At 44.7% G+C, this 22,976-nt stretch overlaps 1 protein-coding gene across 1 annotated transcript; it reads right to left on the reverse strand.

Moving 5' to 3' along the window:
* Window positions 1–1,807: 1,807 nt before the first annotated feature.
* Window positions 1,808–22,976, reverse strand: NUTF2 (nuclear transport factor 2). The gene is made up of 5 exons (XM_010717860.3): window positions 22,880–22,976; window positions 14,474–14,598; window positions 13,297–13,368; window positions 9,632–9,730; window positions 1,808–2,326 (listed from the first exon to the last, which is right to left on the reverse strand). Exons 2-5 carry the CDS (start codon window positions 14,570–14,572, stop codon window positions 2,213–2,215), a joined length of 384 nt encoding a protein of 127 aa, XP_010716162.1. The 5' UTR covers window positions 14,573–14,598; window positions 22,880–22,976; the 3' UTR covers window positions 1,808–2,212.

Genomic DNA, 22,976 nt, shown 5'->3' on the forward strand with positions numbered 1-22,976 from the left:
CGGAGACGCTCCGAAGGGAAACAGCCGCCAGGTCAACGAGTTCCGGGCGCGGTGAGGGCGGGGCGAATATCGGCACCGCCCCGGCAGGGCGGCTTCTGTGGGGGTAGAACCGCTCCACGGGCGGATCTATGCGGTGTCCTCCGCTCCAGCCTCACGCCGAGCTCAGGGTGGGCGTTAGGAGCGATTGCTTCTCCCACAAGCGATGAGGCAGTGGCACAACTGGCCATGGAGGTGGAGAGTCCCCAGCCATGGAGGTGTCCCAGCGCCGTGGGGATGCGGCACTGAGGGACGTGGGCAGTGGGCACGGTGGGGGTGGGGATCTGAGAGGTGTTTTCCAGCCCTTAATGAAGCCCTCGGAAATGTTGGTCGGATGGTTTCTTGAGGTTTGCACGTAAAGGAGCTGTGATTCTGCTCACGTGCCATCTCGGATGCAGGAAGGATCAATTTATTCAGTTCCTCCAGTAGGGAAATGCCGCCACCTCCAGGGGGACAGAGACGACAGCCAACCACACGCAATACTGTCAGCCAGCCGCATACAAACTGAAGGGCGCTATGGGATGGACCTGAGTCACAGAATGGCCCGGGTTGGAAGGGACCTCAAGGGTCACGAAGCTCCAACCCCCTGCCACACGCAGGGCCACCAACCTCCACATTTAATGCTACACCAGGCTGCCCAGGGCCCCATCCAACCTGGCCTTGAACACCTCCAGGGATGGACGGGGCATCCACAGCCTCTCTGGGCAGCTGTTCCAGCACCTCACCACTCTCACAGTACAGAACTTCCCCTGACATCCAACCTCAAGCTTCCCTCCCTCAACTTCAAACCATTTCCCCTCATCCTGCTGTTATCTGCCCTTTCCAAGAGTTGATTCCCCTCCTGTCTGTAGGCTCCCTTTAGGTACTGAAGGCTGCACTGAGGTCACCCCGCAGCCTTCTTTTCTCCAGGCTGAACAAGCCCAGCTCCCTCAGCCTGTCTTCGTAGGGAGGTGCTGCAGCCCCTTGATCATCTTTGTGGCCCTTCTCTGGACCCTCTGCAACAGCTCCCTGTCTTTCTTGTACTGGGGCTCCAGACCTGGACACAGCACTGCAGATGGGGCCTCACAAGAGCAGAGTAGAGAGGGACGATCACCTCCCTGTCCCTGCTGACCACCCCTCTGCTGATGGAGCCCAGGATCCCATTTGTTTTCTGAGCTGCAAGAGCACACTGCTGGCTCGTGGTCAGCTTTTCATTCACCAGGTTCCCCAGGTCCTTCTCCACAGGGCTGCTCTCAATGACCGCTCCTTCCAGTCTTCCAGTCTGCATAGATGCCTGGGATTCCTCCGGCCCAAGTGCAAAACCTCGTACTTTGCCGCGTTGAACCTCATTAGGTTCACCCAGGCTCACTTTTCAAGCCTGTCCCTCTGAATGGCAGCCCTTCTTTCCAGGAACCTCCGAGCTGGAGGTGGGTATCATCCCATATGAAGAAAACACAGCCAGCTTCTTTAGCTTTGAGAGTTAACACAAGAAGCAGCACGAAGATTAACTGCAGGCTACACAATTGTCAGCCTTGTGAATTATTTCAGGGTTTTGCATTGGAAAATAAAATGGCTGAGATCTAGCTTATCAAGCAATGTTAAAAGCTGAGCTGGAAGCTTCTAAGAGCTGCTTCCTTTCTAAGAGAAGGAAGATGCTGCTTTACTAGGCTTTGCTGGGAAAACCATCAAGCACTCTTTCAGTTTGAGTTCTAGGTTCACAAACATTTCCCTACCAGGCAGACAAGCGGTACCCAAACCAAACTCATATCCAACTCATTAAAGCTATTTAGACTGTTAAGAAAAATCTTATGTTTTTATTGTGTAATGTAGCATTGAAACATCTGAACAAATCGGTATCTGGGCTGTACAGGCTGCTGTTCTTTCAATTCTTTGGGTTATAGAGCATCTTGTCAGTACATAAACAACAACCTTTTGCATTTTAAATTCTTTCCGAGGCATGCTGGTACAACACAAATTTCTCTTGTCAAATGCAGCTAACTAACTTCCAAACATCATGCACAAGGAACTCATCTAGTGACAATGTAAACTCAGCAGAAGGGCAGGTCACAGCTCTTGCTTGCTCACGCTCTGCAGTGCTGCAGGTTTGTGTATGATATTTGGAATGTTCTGTGAGTGTGAATAATATCAGTAAGAGGAGAGAAGAAGAAAAAAGAACAGGTGCCTCGGGGTCGCCAGCTCAGCCAAAGTTGTGCAATGCTAGCCTGAACATGTCATTGGTGCAAACCCAGGCATCGTTGATGTTCTTTAATAGAAATATCTGGTGGAATCCCATGATAGGATCTTCATCAGCCTGTGGAAAGAAAGGAAAAATGTTCAAAAAGCTCTGTCTTGAGAAATGTATTCCAACACACAGTAAGAAAACTTAAAAAGCTAATGCTAACAGTGAGACTGCATGCTGTAAGATAACTAATACCTCGAGACACTCACACAACCAGGGGTCTCTTTCCAAGTTGCTTGCAAACACAAACCTAGGGCCCAAGGACAGAAATCCTGTGATGCTTTGTTAGAGTTTTCTGGAATAATTACACACATCTCATTCCAGAAACCTCACAACACCGCCTGCCTCACCGTGTGGAACCACAGACCTTCTTTGGGCCTCGCCCAAGGAACCAAGTGTAAGATGACACGTTTTCAAAAGTTGTAACTGCTGTAGTTTGGATTGGACCTCAGAAGAGATTTTCTCTAGAAGCCAACAGCAACAGTGCTGCCTGAATTCTCTCTGTAACAATCTCAGCTTTTGAAATGTTTCCCAGAGCAGGTACAGCTGGCCAGCAATACAATGCTTCCTGCTGCCATTTCCAGGACCAACTCTGAAATGGTAGCTGTAGCTGCAAGGAGGTGTTGAAAAGCACAGAGAATCTTTCCAGCGGTGCCTTATCTTCTGTCTTTGCCAATTCAGCTCTGTGCTTACAGGAATGAGGGACTACAGAAGTAGGAATATCAACAGAACTGAATTGGACTGCGGGGAGGCTAGTTCTCCAATCAAATGCTTACCAGTCTCATCAGAGACATTATACAGCCTCAATACAAAGTGGAAATCGCTACAGGATTTAGTCTGAACAATCCATAGGATCTAGTAACAAAAAAATCCCCTACACTGACCATACTGCATTCAAGTTAGCCTTTTTGGAGGATTTTAAGCTTTCAGAATGAGAAGGGGAAAAAAGCATAAAAAGGAAGTATTGAAAAAACAGCAGCCAGAAGAACACGAAACTGTCAAAATGCTGAATGTTTACTCTCAGTGGTCTAGCTGTCTAGCAAGAAAAGCAAATGAAAAGATTGAAGAAAGAGAACTGGTATCTATAAACATCTTTTTAAAAATGTAAAACATATGTAGATGAAAAACTGACTGAGGAATAAAGACAACTTTGAGGAGCAGCTTGCTAAGAACAGCAACCACATCACAGAGCAGGAAGCCTGCCACAGCACTCACAGGATCAGTGTGGATAGGATAGGAGTGTGTGACTGAAGCACAGCAAGAAAATTCAAATCTAAAACCAACAGCAGGGATTTCATAGCAACAACTAGCAAAAAAAATGGTATGTGATATGCAGTGTCAAGAAATATATCCATGTAGGATGTATTTTCAAGTACATCCACGGAAGAAAACCAAAAAGGGTGCTAGATTAGCTGCTGTCCCTCAGGAAAGTGATACTGAAATTGGTTTTCGGGTGGTCCTATGTTGAGCCAGGAGTCAGATTTGATCCTTCAGTGTCTCTTCCAACTCAGAATATGCTATGATTCTGTGAGTAACTTCTTGGAAACAGCAGCTCAGAGCTCAACAGCTATCACGACAAAAGTGTCAGCAGTTATTAGGAAAGGAACAGAGACCAAAGCCCACAATTATGCAAACACAAATGCACAGAGCACCCACATACCAAATCCTGCATGCATTTCTTACATTAAAAAAAAAGAGAAAAGTAGAAAAGGTAGAATAAGGAAAGGCAAGAGAAGGGTAAGAGATGATCCAGCTACCAAGCTTGCTACTGAAGAAAGTAAACTGAGATTGACTCTAGCTTGAAAAAAAAAAAAAAACACACAAAACATGATCAAGTGGGAGAATGAGGAAGACTATCAAAAAAATCACAGAGGACAAAGTGAGTGAGCAATCTGGTGTCCTACAGGCAGCAGAAGTATCAGTGAGTCCAAGCTGAAATACTGAAAAAAAAAATCATCAAGACAAGCGCTAATAAAGTCACAGTTCAACAGCATGATGAACTGAGCAGCTTTGTGTCGTGCTGATACAAGCCTTCTTTCACACTGGGCAGAGGCTCCACAGTAATTAACACAATGCAAACACTGCAATTGTGCTGAATTAGACTGGCTGTCCATCTTGTTCATTAGCACATATGACAGCAGTCACAGCAATTATTTCAGGGGAATTACCATCATTATGTCTATCTAGAAAGATGCTTGCATGCCCATCCAGAGGAGGCGCCCCGTGTGCTGAAGTCTGGGAGTGAAATGTCATCTCTAGCTTTTCCCAGGTACCAGACATAATGCTTAAATCCCAGTAAGGTCTTGCTACTCCTTGATATTCATTTTATACTGCACACACTGGGATCTTTAAGAAAGTAGAGTACTTCAAAGTTTGAAATACAACCTTGTATTTGATAGCACCTTATTAATGTAGTCTTTTTGGTCTAAGCCGGAATTGACTTCAGGTTCATTTCAGCTCCCCTCTAATGGCTTCGTTTAAACCACCAGGCAGAATCTTACCAGCTTGACTAAGTATTAATTACAGCTATTAGTAAGCATTTTGCATACTCACAGTTGCCCTCTGGTCTCCTCTGAAGTCACCAAGGCACCTACCAGAAGATGCTGACGTAGTTCTCACCAAATTTGAGCTTACTCATTACTGAGATGAGTATACCTCTACAAAAACAGATCACTAACAGCCTGGTGTAGAGCAGGTTTTCTCCACATGTGGTAAGCACAGCTACACCCCAGCTGGTAGCACTTGGCTTGAGGGGAAGTTCTTCTTGCCCTATGTAATTCAGGACTGGACATGTGAAAAAAGAGTTCTTCCCTACACAGTTGCTCTTCTGCATGTTGCTAATTGCCACAATAAGGTCACATACTGTTGTTTTCTTTATTCATTTAATGTTATGTCTTCATAGAATAGGGGAGCAATATTCTCTAAGAACAAGGAAGACCTTCAACTACATCTACATCAAATGAAGTGATTTATAGTCAGTCTGGTCTCAAGATTCTGAATACGTGCTGTTAACAAATAGCCGAGACCCACAGCCAAGATTCTTGAGATGCTCCACAAGGCACACACTAATCCAAGCCCAATTTATGTGAGATCTGAATCACAGCTCAAATAACCTCACTGAAACATTTTATCCTTACTTTCCTCTCCAAATTTAGCTGTGTCCAACTCAAAATTTGCATTTCAGATGCGAGCACACACTTTAAGTATGTTTTTCCTATTTTATTCCCTATAGTTTCAACACTTTCATGACATCTTTGAGCAGGTCAGAGAATCAGACTGGAAGGATCCTCTGATTTCCAGTCCAGCCTCAGATCTGCAGCAGGACTACCAGCAGCACTGCACCAGACACAGCTTTGTCCAGCAGAGCCCTCCATGCATGAAACATTTCACAATGTGTCCAGGCAATATCTCTCAGGGTTCCAACCCTTCTGCCAAGTCGTCCCTTGTATTGAGTCTGAACCTCTCAAGCTGTGGTTTGCAACCACTATCCTTTGTTACATTGCCTGGCACCACCAAGAGTTTGCTTCAGGTCAGTGGAGATACTGAACTCCCAGTCATTAGCAGAAGTACCACACTACCTTACGTCTACACTGCAGGTACACAGCCCTCAGTCACCTCCTCTCCAGGCTCAAACTCTCAAACACTGGTGATCTTGGCAGCTTTTTGACCTCTTCCAGTTCTTCCTACATCCCTGCTGATCTCGAGGCTTGCAACTGTAGGAAAACCTGAGTCACATCACAGTGTTAGATGCTACACTACCTTGTAATCCAAGTGTAGCTGCCAAAGAATATTTTCACTAGTCCAAAAAAAAAAATAATAATAAAATTCTCCTCTTGTCTGGAAAGAAAGAATTTTAGTCTCTTTTCATCAGCTCCCCACAGAAAGTGTTAATTGAAGTGCATACTTGCAGCTATCTTTGTCTCAAAGGAGAGGCTAGTAACTAGAGAACAGTTTTTTTCCAGATGTTAGGCCTCATTTAACAGGCTTTAAGCAATGCTTTCAAGTAGCCAACATGCACTGCAAAACCATCCAGTGATTTGGGTTACCGATTTCCTTTCCCTTTCAAGAAAAAGGGACACTGCATAGTAGTTATTCACATTAATCCCATAACACTTCAAAATTCACACTCAGAGCTGCAGATTTTCCACACTGCTCTGAGAATGTGCAAGCCACAGCCATGCTTCTCAGCCACCACGAGCTCAGCTGACAGAAGAGCCAGAAGAAGGCACTCCTTACTCAACCAGGACAGTGAGGACTGCAGGGAGCAGAGGTAAGGCAGAAGTTACACGTTGTGGAGGGCTAGCCTGAAGACTTCATTGGTGCACACCCAGGCACCTTGAATATTTTTCAACAAAAACGTTTGTTGGAAGCCTAGAACCTGGTCATCATCTGCCTAAGCATGACAGGAGAAATATATTACTGGGTGAAGCACACTGGAAATACTGGGTAACATGCTGGAGCATCACAACAAAAGAAACTTACTCCTGAAGGCTTAAACTGATGCTCAATCTTAATAGTTAAAGCAAGCAAGCACGCATAATGAACAGCAGTAAAAAGCTGTGAGAGCAGAACTGAAGTAGGTGGAGGCACATTTATTATCCATCCACAGGTTTGAAAGCATTACTGCCCATCTCAACATCAATTACAGAGAATCTTGCACATTCACTTGACAATATGCTTTTTGATAAAAGCTCTGTGTTTTTTCTGCCAGGGAGCCTGCCCCTCACTAGAGGCATCATTCACCCCACTCAGATGCGCTCTGTTACACTCTAATGCCTTCTTCTAGAAGCTGTTGTGTCCAATCCCCTTAAGTTCAGATTGCTCCAAAAGATATTCTATGTTTACAGGTCATACTGATACGAGCACACAAGGCTGCAGACCGGATCAGCACAGAGGCAGACTCAAGACACAGGGCAGTTGTGGTTACAACTGACGACAGTTAAATCCCACTCCAAAGTGAAAGGCCAAAAGATTTAAAGCATAATAATGCATGTTTTTCCAAGGCATAGTGCTGTGGTAAAGGAAGTAGAGTTTGACAACAGTAGACTTTGGCCCGATTAATTCTTCAGAACCATTCTTGCACAGCTAAGAGAGCCAAGGCTTTATAACAATTTGGTAACAGCTCACTCCACAATGCATGAAGGAAGAATAAGGTTTTACTTTTCATGCATTTTGAAGCTTTTCTCCCTAAAACCAAACAAGATGAAAATACAGTGGCTTAAGAAGAAATGCCAAGGTGCGTCCAGCTCCCTTGCAGTGAGTCTTCACTGAACTTTTCAGATTAGCCATTCAATCTGCCGGGGCCTCTGAAAACCCACTGAAGCATCACACCAAGAGTGACCACTCAGAAAAAGCATGCTGCAGGTCCTTCAGCCTAGTTACTTTCCTGCAAGATCCTTCACTACATAAAACAACGCAGGTTTTGCAAAGAGAATTCAAAACCATACGCATCAGTTGTACTGAGCTTTCAAGAATTTGGTTGAGTTGTGAACAGGAAAACTGAAGAGATGTTTTTTTTCCTTCAAATCTAGGTACTAATGGTCCTTAATGTCTTTGCTCTTGTGCAGAACAGCCACACCATTAAGGTAACTCTTCAATAAAGGTAAGCGTGCAGCTCTGTGTTTTTGTGCTACAGCATTTCCTGTTCAATACAAACTAGAGATGGGTTGAGTTCCTCACCAGCTCTACTAAGTTACTTACCGAGCCCTGCTGTTCAGTCATCTTATCTACAACAGCACTAAGGTGTACTAAAGTGACTGCTAGCATGCATGCACAAGAAAAAGCATTTGCTAAGTATGACAAACAGCTTCGTGTACTGACAAGAGTGGTTGCTATATACATCACGTTAGAGACTTGCTGAGTATTTGCCCATCTGTAGTGAGTATCACAGTGGTCTTTCTGAACACTTTCTCAAAGAGGAACAGCATCTCTGAGCATTAAACCACACATTTTCATATCAGCTCTGATCCACTTGGTGATTACGCAGTAAGCTTAAAAACATGACTGTGCAGAACCAGAGGCAGCTGTGAGTGGCCCAAGACATTGACTTAAAAGGAGTCTCGGTTACATCACTGAGTTTCGTGCACACCCAGGCATCAGACATCAGATGAGATCAGCATATCTGACCTCACACCTGCCCTGCAATGCAGTGCTTTCTGGGAGCACATGTGGTTCTTTCCTCAATCAAGTATAGGCAAGCAAAAGGGAGCACCAAGAAAGCTGGAATCCAATTCGCAGCTAGGATGCAAGAGCACCTTTAAGGAGAGCCAAAGCCATCTGTGTTAGGCTTATAAGTGGATGTTCAAAAAAAATGTTTGCTAGGCAAACAGATTTAAGCTTTCAGTCCTAGGTTTGCTTAACAGTACACTCTGTTGAAGTCTGAAGGTTAACAGAAGTGCCATTTAAAGTTAATAGGACAAGGAAGCCTAAATAGCTATTGTAAGAGAAACAGGGCCCAAAGCAACTCTAAAGGCTGCATGGTTGCATGGCTTTGGAGTCCTGTCTTGACAGCTTGGCTGGACCAAACTCCAACAAATCTTGTTCTGATAATTATAACTATGGTGATTTCCCACTTTTAAAATAAAACATTGCCCACTGAGTGCAAGTTCTTAAATACATGGTATTTTTGCAGATTCTAAGACAACTCCTTTCATTAAGTAGTATCATTAACTTGCATCATTACATACCAGGGCTGCAGACATTTCTTCAAAAGAAGATGAGATTGAGCAAGCTCATGCAGTTCAGTACTGCAACTTAAACAGCAGTGTAACCATAGTATAGCCTGGAAACTATTCTGGCTTTTCTTCACAAGAAATTCTTCAAGCAAGAAGTGTGTGAACTCGGAGGGAATATTCCCACTGCTTCTGCCTACCAAGGTTAACACCAGGATTATGGATTTGTACTTTAAGAGAGCAAAAAAGTGTAGTCTTACTGAATAGTTGTCAAATAACAAAAGATGTATACTACCACAGCTCAATGTAAATATAATAAATATTCTATTAGAGCTGCTTTTGTTGTCCAGGAACAGCGTAGTGATGCTTCTGAGTGCAACTGACACTAAAATCTTACAGCAGAATAAGGAAAATATTGATGCTTCTTGAGCCCCTATGATACCTGTGTACATAATGTAGTAGAACCACAGCATCTTGCTGCATGTGAGCCAATGACTGCCAAATTACAGGTGATTTTACCTAGTGCAAGCTATCTGAAGTACTTTCTTGATAAATTTGAACAGCAGAAGAATGAGATCCCAGTGCAACCTTACCAGAATTCCTTCCCCATTGGTATTGGTATTTTGTTTTCAGAACTTGGATGATTTAGTATCCTGCAAAAACCCAAGATATAAGCATTTGTTACTGCTTAATGGAAAGAGTTTACCTTAAGCTGTCCCACTACCATACTGAGTATACAGCTGTCAGGTGTAGGTTGGTGGTCTTGTGCTGTGATGCTGTGTTGTATTTTTTGGAAAGGAAGGCTCTGTAATGAAAAGTGAAAAACAAACAGTCATTGCATTACTGAACTCACAAAACACAAATCCAACAGTATGAAGTATTAGATTTTAGCAGTACTGGATAGAGAGCTTTTGCAACTCAACACTACTCAGCTGGGTGGATCATAACAGTTACTTCGTGTCATGGTGCTTTAAAAGTAGGTATGTCACTATAGTCATTAATTAGTATTTTTTCCTTGTCTAATTGCATGGCCTCAAGAGCTTTACTCATCTGAAAGCTGGAAGTTCACATGAGGAAAGCAGAAACTCTGCTCTGCATAATAATAAAAGAGCATATGATCTAACACACAGGGCTTACCATACAAATCCAAATATGCTTCTTCCTTAAAGTGGCTATTAATAGGAACAGAGATTGACCAAGAACTTGCATTCAAGACCTAAATTTCTCATCTCTACCTTTTCTGTTTGATTTTTTTTTTACTTGATGTTAGCAACTGAAGAGAATCAGAACAGCAACTGGCAACATCTTTGCCATGAGCGAGGCAGGACAGCAAAAGCACATATACTGAGAAGAAAAAAAGCTGGAGTTAGAAGTGCAAGATACATACACCAGACAGAGAGGAGTGATCCCTTTTTTTCAGTTTAGACCACATTCACACGCTAACCACTGATGACTCCAAGTAGCAAACTTGCAAACAGTTTGAGTTTCTAAGAGTTCTGATGAAGCTCTAGGCAAGAATGTGGCTGATATCTAAACTCAACACAGGAAAGCAGATGCAGTCACTTGAACAAGTAGGATGTACTGACTTCACTCAATCCTTCTGATTTTTAAGAGGCTTAAGACAGACCCAAAGGTGCCCTTTGACAAGTTCTGCATTACCCTTGAGCGGAAAGAGCTTGAAAGACTTCCTAGAAGGCAGACATAAGAAGAGAAGACAGGAGCGCTACTAGCAATAACATCAACTACCAACTTGACTCTACAAGTATAAGGTTTCAGGAAGCATACCAGGAAACTAAACTCTTGGCTAAGAAAGAACACAACTGTGGAAGGATCAGGATTGAAGGGAACAAAGTAAGCGTACAGAGCAGCCCTCCAATTGCAGAGATACACTATTCAAGAAAAGCCTTGAATAAAGCCTCCAGTATTTCCTCTTGGCTGGGTTAATAATGCCAAACTACCATGAATTGGAAAAATGAGTCTGCTGGTTTGCAGAACGTTTTCCAAGGTCACCATCCTGAACTTGAATGTGTGATGTGCATGCCCAGCCTGCACAAGCATAGGCTGGGACATCATCACACCCATCCTTCAACAAATGAGAGCGTTACAAAACTCAGCCTGACCTCAGCACAACAGCTATGTGTTAAGCAGGTACTGCAACAGTCCTGTTGGGCACAATAGTGCCTGTTTAAAGACGGCTGACTGACCCTGTCAGAGAAAAAGGGCCCTAATGGTTGGCAGCCAAACAAGCTATTCCTCCTTGAATACAGTGACTGGACTGAGTAAGGTCAGCCAGGATCACCAATATTTAAGATTAAGGAAGACTACCTCAAAAGATGGTTGCACACGGATACCCACCTGTACCAGAGAGCAGCATTTCTTTACATGCAGAGTACAGATAAAGTGGCTGATGAGTGAAAAGCCATACGCAAAGCTTTTAGAGTCCTCTGAGAAAGATTCTGGACCTTTCATTATTAGAACTGCAGAATTCTCCTTTTATGTCATGAGAAATTCTGCAAGAATAAAGTTTTTTGGGTAGCTTAAACTCAGCCCTGGTTGCAGACTAAGCAGGAAGTATGAGAAGCAAGCTACCTGCCACACAGGATCCATCCTTGACTTCCTCTGATAGACCTCACAGTGCAGAGACTATTTCCTACCACAAATGCAAGCACTACTCCTACTTTACGAGATGCCCAGCCTGAGAAGCCTACTACATGCAATAAGCTAAATCCAAGGCCTTACTGGTAGAGCTTTTGGATAGGCTTGGTTAATGTAGGAAAACCAAACTGCAGCAGGATTCTTCAAGAGACATGAAGAGACCTCACCAAACACTAAAGCTGGTCTGCAAATGTTCCATCATTAGAGCTACCCACTCCAGCTTCTTCCCTGCTCCATGAAGCTCCTGGAACTATGGCATTACCCCAAATGCTCAAAGCAAATAGGCACTCTAAGATGATTCTTTCATCCAGCACCAGTTAAGACAGAAGGCATGTGTATCAGCTCCCACTCTTTAACAAGGGTGCAAGCGCACAAGTGCTTGCAAAGCAGTGTCTTTGTGACTTTGCCCAATTCTATCAGCACCACCTGACAGAGCAGGCTGAAAGGTGCTGTAGTGTTGCTATAATACAGCAGAGATCTTGCTGTTAAGAGGAACCTGCCTCTTTGTGCTCAGGGCCTAAAGAACACAGGATCACAGAAGTGCAAAAGAACTCCAGTGCCAAACTTTCAGCGACGTACCCAGCAATGCTCAGACAGTCCAGAAGCACAAAGAGAGCAGGTGTACAAATTAGGTTAAAAGAGCAAACAAAACCCACATAGCTCAGTGCTGACAGCTACAGAGCAAGAGTCAGAGTAAGATGCCACAGTCCCATAACAAGCCACGGCAGGGGAGGGCACAGAATAATCTTACTGCATTTCTTCCTTCCTTTAAGCAGATGGATGTAATCAAAATACTTCCTTGGGGAAAAGAAATATGCCTCTGTTTACCAAGCAAGACTGTGCAGCAAGCACGTGAATGCACAAAGTCCAACTTCCACCACAAAAAGGTAAGGTGAAAAGATGATACAACACTGATGGGAAAGAGGCTGATCTGCACTGGACCAGATCCAAGGCAGCAGCCTGAGATGCTAGGGCCAGGCAAATTTTAGCTGGTTGGGTGTCTAATTGGCTGCTGAACACTGAGTAAACAAGCAACTCCAGAACATGATTATCTCCTCATGCCTCATCTAGAAGTGAGTTGCAAGCTGTACTATTTCTGAGGTGTGTGGCCTTCTCAAAAGCAAAACAGGCACCTAAAACTCAAATCTAAGAGTAAATCTCAACTTTTACACTGCAGTTAAAGATACCTTGGATGAAAGCACTGATCCCAAAACACAGGAGGAAGAGCTGTGTAACAACACACGTAGACAAACAAAAGATTTTCTTCTTAAAGTGTAAGACAGAAAGCCTGAAACTGTCACGTTGTTTGAGGTACCGTGCCCTGAGCAGAACATCAGAGCTATAAAGCACATGTTCCACATATCTTGCAAGAGCAAAAGTTTCAGGTCCCACAGCAGCTTACAAGCACGCTCATTTATACAGAAGAGGCATATCTCAAAAAGATAAAACTTCTCCAAGTTTAACTAAAAACATGGATGGAGAGTTTCAGTCTGCATACGTTACAAAATACTTTCCTCTGACTTGATGCAAGAAGAAACACTGACTTCACAGCACTGAAACATAACTGTAACTACCCATACCAGAAAGTCAAGGTATGCTGTACTGAGGGTAACCAGGTTCCTCACTGTACAACTTAAATCACATTTTTAACAGACAGCTAATTTGCAGTCTACAGCATTGTTTTCCCAAAACATTCAGGAAGGACTAAAGGCTTACAGAGAGTTTTTCAACGATAGCTGCTTTGCCCTGGAACTGCTGTCCTTCCCACGTAAGGCATGATGCATCAATCTGAGGGAAAAGGGAAAACAAAAATCATCAGCCTGCTTAGGTAATGCTTCACAGATCTTATTAAGAGGTTTTGCTTACTTGGCATGTATCCTTAGAATTCAGCTATTTGTAAACTACCTCAAAGGGAGATGGAAAGAAACCACAAAGAGCAATTGAAATAGTTTAGAACTGTCAGGTGAAAATCAAGTAGATTAAGTTTCACTATCGTGATTCTACCAGCAAAAAAGTTCCTGGCTCTGGATTTAAGTTAGCTTTCATGAGAAGGTCTAAAAGTATGGACATAAGTCAAGCACACAGAGAATAAATGAAACCTGATAAAATATCTTGTACTGTCACACTTTATTCAACTAAGGCACTGACCTGCATTTCCTATTCACGCCCAGAAAAGTGGAATGTGCCTCTAAAGGCTTTCTAACAGATCACCACCCCTGTGTGGCACAAAACGATTGAGATGCTTCAGTCTAAAAGCTCTTCCCATGTACAAGAGGGAGAGAGCATGCAGAGCACACTACATCAGGTGCAACAGCAACAGGCAAAGAGCTTCATATCCACGGAACTCCACCAAACACTACATCAGTGAGCTGCACAACACAGTCTGCTGCTGCATAGGTACCTCCACTGAATGCTGATGAAAGGTAAAAATTTAGAGCTGTGATTAAACATTGGCTACTTGTTTTTCCCTGCTTTATGGGCTCTCTGTTCACAGCTCCTTTGTCAAAACAAGGCAACAGCTAGCAAACACGTAAGAATCCAAAGAGCAAATGTTATCAGTATTGGTAGACACTGCTGAGGTAGGGAGGGGCATCAGACAGTGCTCCTACAACTTAAATCCTCCAGAACTTGGTGAATCTTCATATGACTCATTCAGCAAGGGTCAGAAAAACAGGACATGCTGCTGGAAGACTCGTCAGACTTGAGTGCCTTGCTGAAACAGCCCAGCCACCCAGCAGCATTCCTCACCACCAGTAATCACACAGAGCACTCTGAATCTTCTAGAGGCAAAAACTGTTAAGTTCAGCAAGTGCAGTTGCACTGACTGATATTCCAAGTCAGGTTAAAACCCACTATCCCACGTGTGATGTGACAGGGTATCTTTACTACTTACATATATTGCTCCTAACTGAGTCCTGTCTGCATCAAAAAGCTGGTAGTAATGTTGTACGAAGCTGGACCCAATCTGCTCCCAGATAGGCTTGTCTCCCATTCTGAATCCTCACCTACAGCTGGTGACTGTAAAACAAAACAAGGAATTATCAGAAAGAGCAAAATACATAAACAAGAGAAACACATGGCTGAAGCACCAGTGGACACAGACTCCCTCAGCTGGCCAAAATTCTTCTTTAGGAAAAGGACAAACAACACCTCAGCATCCCAGACTTCTGTGAAATAAGTCCTGGACACCAAATGGTTTTATTCTGTATGAGAGCAGTCAGAGATTTCTAGTGCTGTTTCAGTGGAAAGTCAACTCACGAAGCAGAGAACAAGAACCAAAGTGAGTAAATGTTACTGCCTCACATTCATAGATTTCAAAAATGTCACCATCTGAAAAAGTTGGCTAGCTGCTGCTATTCTGACTCGATCTCATTTACTGTTAACAACACAAGTGTTACGAGTGATTGTCTGCAAGGCTTAAAGCACTTATTTACCCATTCAGCCCCTGAACAGGGCATTCTACCCCACACGTGTCCCTCTATGAAGAGCATCCTATTAATGGTACACAATCAGAGTTCATTCACTTCCATTAGCTAGCTGCTTAGCACAGCCTAGCTTTAGGACCTGCTTTTCTCTAGTATCCCATCACTAAGGCTGAGGTTCACTCAGCATTTATAATTGAACCTGGAGTCATTTCAGGATGTGTGGTAAAATTAAGATTTCTCCTAACTAAAAGAACATTCCTTTCAACTAAAGCAGTCTGTGTTTCCAGCTCTCCACATCTGACCTACACAGGGTGTGCTGCTCCTACAGGCTCCACGAAGAAAAGGCCATCTCTCCATATTGTGCATGATTCTCAGACTGATTCTTTCTTTCAATCATGGCAGTCAGAAAGCTAATTTGAAGTTCAGCCCTCCCAGGGATGGATACCCTTCTCTGTAAGCATTGAAATGTTCTTTTTTTTTTTTTCCTGGAACAGTACACAAAACTCACCTATTCCATTTCTGAAATATTCTTAATTCATCAGCAACCACGCAGCCAGTGAGGTCAGCACTGAACTCAGGATCCCCTTACCGCGAAGTAGACAACCTCAGCTTGTACTGAAGGATTTTGTATTGAAAGAAAACCTTCCTAAAGTCACTTCCTTTCTTTCAAAGACCCTCTGTCCCACACTTCAGAAGAGTTATCAGCAGCTCCACAGCTATACAACAATTCCAGACTGTGCCTGAGCAGCACAAGCAGGATTTGCCAGTGAATCTCCCCACATGTAGCAAAGGTCTCCCACACAACACTGTTGGGGGGCTGCCTCAATCCTGAATTTGCACAAGCATGCAGAGTTTTAGGAATGCACCAAACAATCCCATGGGAAGTAATCTGCATAAGCTCACTGTGCAAGGCCTTCAGTTTTCCCAAGAAGCAATAATCAACCAAAAACACAGCATGGGATTCTCCTCTTTCACTATGTTTGTCAGGATAGACCTTGCACACACCCACACACCTTTGAGAAGAAACATCCGGATCTAGAATGAATGGCAAGACTGCTATGGGCTCGAGCATACTGCCTTTGTGTCACTATCTTGTCCTTCCTTGTTGAATTCTTAACGTAGCACAGGCTACAATTTTTGTCTCTCACAATTAAAAAAGCCTTCTTACCACCCTGTGCCCCCTAACACCACTCCTTCTACACTGGCTCAACTAAGCAAACTTCATGTGATTGGTTTTGACTTGCTGAGCCCTGGCTGTGCAGTTCTGTTGTTATTTCACAGGTGGAAGAGACACGTTCATGCCCAAAGGATGAGTAACACAACCCAAACCAGCAGAGACCTCCTTAGCTACCAGCATCAGAGGCAGATGGGCCTTGTGTTGCCCTCCTAGCATTTGAGACATTTGCCATAAGCCTCCCAGTGTGCTGCTGAAGATGAGGTCTACCTCAAAGCTCTCTGTCCCATCTCAAAAGTCCTGGGGAAAGCAGCTATCCACTCCAGCTTCAGGAAGTCTTCCAGACGATTTATCCTCCCATCGTAGTCTTCTCTGTGCACGCTGCAGCCCAACTAAGTGACACGGAGCACGTCTCTCAGAACACCTCTGTACTTCTGCTCCCACTTCCTCACCTTTGTACCAAGGCCAGGCACAAGGATTCAATGCTTCCTACAAGCAGAAGATGAACCCTGGAAGGGCAGCACAGCTCACAGGTCTTCCAAAACATGTCCTTACTGGAGAAAAGAGAGCCTGGATCACACACAAGTGTGCCAGCCTCCCTCTCAGCTTCTGCAGAAGCTTTCCGATGTCCTCAGTGCACTTCTCCCTGTACTTTCTGCTGGTGAGGACACCCATGCCTTGTTTGGAAAACCAGAAGTACCAGTATTTGTTTTCTTAAAGCCTGTTTGCATTCCAGACCTGAGGGTACCTACAGGTGATAGTCTGGGATGGCAGGCTGGTGGTTGCTGTGCAGCAAACAGCCCAAATGAAAAAATCACTTCTGTTCAGTTTCAGTGGCCCATCACAGCTTCAGCTCCAGTCCATGAACATAGATAAGCATCAGACATCCTCCCTAAACGTTCAAGTATGAATCTCATTAAACAGTATCTAACTAGTAAATGGCAGCCACCAGCTTATTCTTCTGCATGTAAAAGTTGGCCAAGTGAAATCTGTTAATCCACGTGTATTCCCCCTTAAGAGCTCACAGCACCATCACACAAAGCTGTGTGGCGCAGCTGTGCACCAGCTCTGCAGCTCCTTGAGCCCCAGCCACTCTGAGCTCCTCGAGGCACTCAGCCTCACACAAACACCAGACACCTTCTGTTCAAGCATGAAACCAAGAAAGACTGTAAGATTGTCAGAAATTAAGGGACTGGAATTTTAAATTTAGAAAGTAGTATCATGGTTTTTAAAATTAGCGTGCAAGTTTGCTACCTCCTCCTTAAAAATGTATTTGTATTCTGTTAGGTAAAATACTGCTAAATAAATCTGTATAAATCCAATCCTGTTGATTTTGTTAGAGAAGTGAGAGCTGAACTCAAAAAAAAAAAAAAAACCTGCTGGAATTAATGACTCCTGGTTAATTTTGACTCCTTTTTTTCCCTGTGCCACTCATACATGGTTCTGTTTAATACACTCTTCCCCAAAAGACTTGTCTTCCTTTTCTGATGCGTCACCCTTTCCTCCATGGTGTCTCATGTTTCCTGCTGTGACGTTTAGAGCACAGGTTCTTTCCAGAAGCTCAGCAGCAAGGCTGAGCTATCAGTGTGCCTCAGTGGAGTCTAACACTTGGACTCACAGTACTTGTTACATTGCTTGGAATCTGCTCATACTATAGAGCTCATCCCCAGCTCAGACATCAGCCAGCAGTCAGTGTTCAAGCAGAAACCCAATGCAGTCCACAGAGGTTATAGCTGCCAGCAACTCTCCCTCTGCCAGGTACACTGTGACAGCACAGCGCTCTGCCGCTGCTCTGCAGGGGATCTCTTGGCGACATCCACCCAGGTTTTCCTTCCCCACCACATGCTGACATCCCCTAATGTAAACTCCTATCCCCCGTGTGCCTCCCCCACTTCCTACACCTCTTAACCAACACAGCAGTGGCTGAATCCCCACCACCCTCATCCTCCTGCAGCTCAACACTGCCACATCCCTGACCCCAAAGCAAAGGTCCTGCAGCACAGATGGAATTCATATCTACACCGTGCAAGACTTCCCAGTTCACCTTGGTAGCCTTTCCTCAATGCAAACAAAGCCACCACAAACAAAACTCCTGCACGGCCCCACCCACTGCAGCATCACTGCCCCATGCTTCTGTTGCTGCTCAATCTTGCCAAACCAACCAAGGCAGCCTAATAACCCAAAGCCTCCCTCCTCATCCTGTGATGTCCTGTGCCACCAGCCATACAGGTCTGCCACAGAGATGACAGCCTGAATAAACCTTGACCAGATGGCAACAGCAGCAAGGGGGAAGGAAAGAAGGTAAGGAATGGGACAGAGGAGGCAGGAAGAGATGGGACTTCACATGGGCCCCTGAACAACCTGCAGTGACATTAAGGTTACAGTGGCCTCGGGCAAAAGACTTTCTGTCCAAAAAACACAGAAACGGAGGATCTTTTAACAGCTTGGGTATTCATACCTACATTCATCCCTCCTTCTGTGTTGCTCTGACCCAGGGTATGAGAGGTTGGGATGAACACAGGGTCTGGTTGAAAACTCTTCCTATTGCTTCCTTCAACAAATGAGGAATTGTGAGAACAACCTGGAGGTGATTCTGTCAGCACCTTGTAATGCTACTCAGATATGTAAGTGAAGGAAAAGCCACTTTCTTTATTTTGCCATTCACTGACAGATGAAAACAATTTGCTTTCCCTGAAGCCTATGAGCGATGGCAACCTTGGGAGGAGGTGGGCTGTCAGCACATCTCTGCAGGACAGAGAAAGGCCACAAAGCATTGTTCCAGCCAGCAGCTGTGCTTACTGACCTGGACACACGCAAGCTGACTGCTATCAGACAAATTTAAGTCTGAGTTCAAGAAGGGCATGCCAGCACTTCTAAAAGAACCCTACTCTTCTTGATGTCAACACAAACTAGTACTTAGTATGAGCAGTAGTGAGTAACGTAGCATTCTTTAGCTATGTGCATTACCTATTGGCCTCCCTTTGCAAGGGATGCTCCATCCAAGAAGCTGCAAGGAATCACACAACAAACACAAGCAAATAAGCTCAGTACAGACTTTCTGACCTGCAGAAATGAAGAAAAGAAAAAAGAGAAGCCTAAAAGAATAACCCACCACAATGACAGAAGGAAAAAAAAAACAAAACATCTATTCTGCAGTTTCTGAGTATGACTACACTACTTCCTTGAGAAATCTGAGCACAAACAAACCACACCCCCTGAATATTAAAGCTGGCTCTGCACACCACTGCACCAAAGTTAAGCTCTCTTAAGATCAGTGAAGCTTAAAAACACACTGAGCTGGCGGGGTGCTCTCTGGAAGACAGAAGAGCCATGTAACAAGAGCAGCAATGCTCCCCTCAAACCAGTGCTATGGGCTCAGGGCTACCTGAGGATCCACACAAACACAGTTGCTGCACCCTTTGCTACTGATTAACAGAGAGAGACAATGAAGAACTGCCAGCTGTGTCAGCTCCTGTTGCACACACTTCTAGCACACGTGCATTTTGCTCACTCTGAATGAGAAACAGTGAGCAGTCTTTAGAATGGCACAAAGAAAAACATAAAGCAGTAAACAACTTTTCAACTATTTCTCTTTCATCCTCTTCCCCATTGCTACTAAAACACCAAGGCAGGAGCTCCTCCTGCATGTGCTTTCTAAGAACACAATGGAACCACAGTCAGAGGATTAGTTACTTTTCAACAGATCACCCAATGCCTACACCAAGAATCACTCGATAGCAGCTCAGCTGCCTTTAGCAAAGGCATACGCTACCAAGAGAAGAAGCAAAGCAAACGATGGTGGCACCCCTGAATAATTCAGGTGGGAAGGAACTTCGGGAGCTCCATCTCCACACAGGGTCAGTCAGAGCATCAGATCAGACCTGACCAGGCTGCCCGCTTTGCCTTTGCCCACTTTGATCCCAAGAGCCTCTGACAACAGAGATAACACAACCCCCACACTCAAGTTGTTTCAATGCCCCACTGTACACACAGAGAAAAAGCCCCCCTCCCAGGTCTAAGCAGAATCCCTTCCGAGTTTTGGAGGCCTCTCACCTCCCCCAGCCCTCCCATCTCTGTGGAAAGCCATCCTGCAGGTGGTGGAAGGCCAGGGCTGAGCCCTGCTCATGCTCCTCCAGAGAAAGCAAGCTCGGGACAGAGATAGAATGCACCTCAATGTGAGGGTAAGAATGCTAGAAATTATTCTAAACATGCTTTCAGACCTGGAAATAATTAAGTCTGGGTATGTGCACAGCTGGAAAATGGAAAGTGAGAAAGGCGTGACAAGGAGCAGACAGTTTCCTCCTGAAATATACAGAAAATAATTGACTTTTCTCAGTTTTGTTTTTTTCTCTCTCCTCCAACTTCATTAAAACAAATTAATGCAGGAATTATGCCAACCCGAAGTGTATTTTGGTGGTTACAGACGTTAGCAAGTAGAGGGACACTAGTAAATAAATGGATGGGGGAGGCAGTTCTGCAAAAGCTTTCCCTGTGCTCAGTTTGATGCTCATCCTGTCTGCAGTCTGACAACCCACGAGTCACCCTAGATGATTATCAAATAGATGGGCATATATTATTATTTTATACATAGCTGGGTAAGACAACAACGTTTTGCTGTTAAGCGACGCTGCTACACACGTGGCTGTTTATTTCATGGCTCCCTCAATGAAACCCAAAAACAGAAGAGAAATGCACAAGGCTGAATCCTTGCTGTGTTTCCCAGGAGAAACTCCAGAATGGCCACCTTCAGAAAGGCAGGTGGCACAGGGCAAAACAACACAGCTGCTCCACATCTTTCCTCACCTTCTAGGCAGAGCAACACGACGTTTCGTGTCCAAGAAACAGCAAACTGTCAGATGTTTCCATCTGTCCATCCCTGTGACTATTGCGACAGCTGTTTCAGGCTAAGAGAAAACCAAAAGCTATTTTTCAAGCTACAGAAGAAAAATATTACATTACAATTACTCAAAATTTAATCAGGTTTATTCGTGGGCTGAAAGGCCCAAAGTAATATTCAGTTTTATCCCCACAAGATCATCTACCAATTACTGCCATCTGATCCCTTTGTTCACAATTCAGTTTGGCCCATCCAAGAGCAATTCCAGTTGCATGTTTGTCCAAGTGGCTGTATAAATAACAGCCCTGAAGGAGGCAGCACAAAGTGCCCCTAAAAACAGTTCTGTGGACTTACTGAGGTGCTAAATGCAAGAGGACTGAGATAAAAGCTGCATTATATTACCCTGCTGTATATGTTTAGTCACAGCATCCCCTCATTACTGACTGACACCATTCAAACATGGAAGATTTTCTGCAGCATGCTTTATGATCAACAAGCTTTGCAGGCATGTAAGCACGACTCGTTAAACCTCATCTCTGCACCAATGGTCTCAGATCTTTGTTAAGCTCCAGATTTGCAACATATGCCTGGAAAAAGAAGGAAAAAAACCACAACACCCACACTCATAGAACTTTTCCCATGGCACCTACCTACCTCACACTTCCACAACCATGCATTTTCTCTCCTCGTTTGCTTCCTGCAAGCACACAGTATCATAGAACCATAGAATGGCTTGGGTCGGAAGGGACCTCAAAGATCATGAAGCTCCAACCCCCTGCCACATGCAGGGCCACCAACCTCCCCATTTCATAGCAGCCCAGGCTGCCCAGGGCCCCATCCAACCTGGCCTTGAACACCTCCAGGGATGGACGGGGATCCACAGCCTCTCCAGGCAGCTGTTCCAGCACCTCACCACTCTCATAGTACAGAACTTCCCCCTGACATCCAGCCTAAATCTTCCCTCCTTGAGCTTCAAACCATTTCCCCTTATCCTATCACTACCTACCCAAGTAAAAAGTTGATTCCCCTTTTTATAATCCCCTTTTTGAAAGCTGAAAGGCTGCAATGAGGTCTCCTTGCAGTCCCTACTTCCAGAGAACAGGGTATGCAAAGGTGCACTCGTGCACAAATACAGATATCAAAGCCACCTGTGACACCCCAACAGGGAGTTTAAAAGCAACCAGAAGAAATCGCCTCTTAGTTATGAGCTGTTGGTGTAGGCTGCAATCCTTACACAGAACATATCACACACCACTACTAATGACATGATCCTACTATCAACAGCAGGGACAACAGAAACCCCACCAGAGAGAACTGCTGAAAGCTGCTGGAATTTTCAGAACGGAAGGAAAAATGAATGGTAAAGCAAATATATTTCAAGCTACCCGCTGAACAATTTGCAGTCTTTTAGGGAGGCACGTGAAACAAACAGAAACTAGGGTGGAAAAGAGCTGAGCAGCCCCAAAGCAGGCCACAATATCACTGTATTTCTGCAGAATGGCTTAGGTTGGAAAGGACCTTAAAGATTATCTAGTTTTAATCTCCTGCTGTGGAGAGGGCTGCCCAGAGCCCATCCACGTCCCGGTGCACCTCCACGATGGGGCACCCACAGCTCTGGGCAGCAGCACCGGCGCCTCACCGCCCTCTGAGGGAAGCATTTCCTCCTCACGACTAACCTAAATCCTAAATGAGGTGATGTGTTTCGTCGCTGACACCGTAACTTCTGTACTTCTGACCTGCCAGCGCCTCTTCTATCCCCATCGCTGCTACAGCCTGAAGTCGCTCCCAGAAGGAGACCGGGGTCGGCGTGTGCTGTGGGAAGGCGAGCAGCCTGAAGCCCCCAGCCCTACAGCCAGCACCCACCTGTCCTTTGTTCCACAGCCCTAAAGCCTCGGGCGGGAACTTCAGCCCGAATCCGGTCAACTCGAATCCTCCGGTTATCTCATTTCAGCACAGCCCG

The sequence above is a fragment of the Meleagris gallopavo genome, chromosome 13 (assembly GCF_000146605.3).
Source record: "Meleagris gallopavo isolate NT-WF06-2002-E0010 breed Aviagen turkey brand Nicholas breeding stock chromosome 13, Turkey_5.1, whole genome shotgun sequence".
NCBI lineage: Eukaryota > Metazoa > Chordata > Aves > Galliformes > Phasianidae > Meleagris > Meleagris gallopavo.

Bases quoted from the DNA above. Each gene is read 5' to 3' on its own strand.
- NUTF2 (XM_010717860.3), bottom strand. From the start codon at position 14,572: ATGGGAGACAAGCCTATCTGGGAGCAGATTGGGTCCAGCTTCGTACAA. The intron at 13,369-14,473 runs GTAAGTAGTAAA...CTTTTCCCTCAG, and splicing joins CTCAGTTAGGAGCAATATAT to ATTGATGCATCATGCCTTAC. The intron at 9,731-13,296 runs GTAAGCCTTTAG...TTTTCATTACAG, and splicing joins CTATCGTTGAAAAACTCTCT to AGCCTTCCTTTCCAAAAAAT.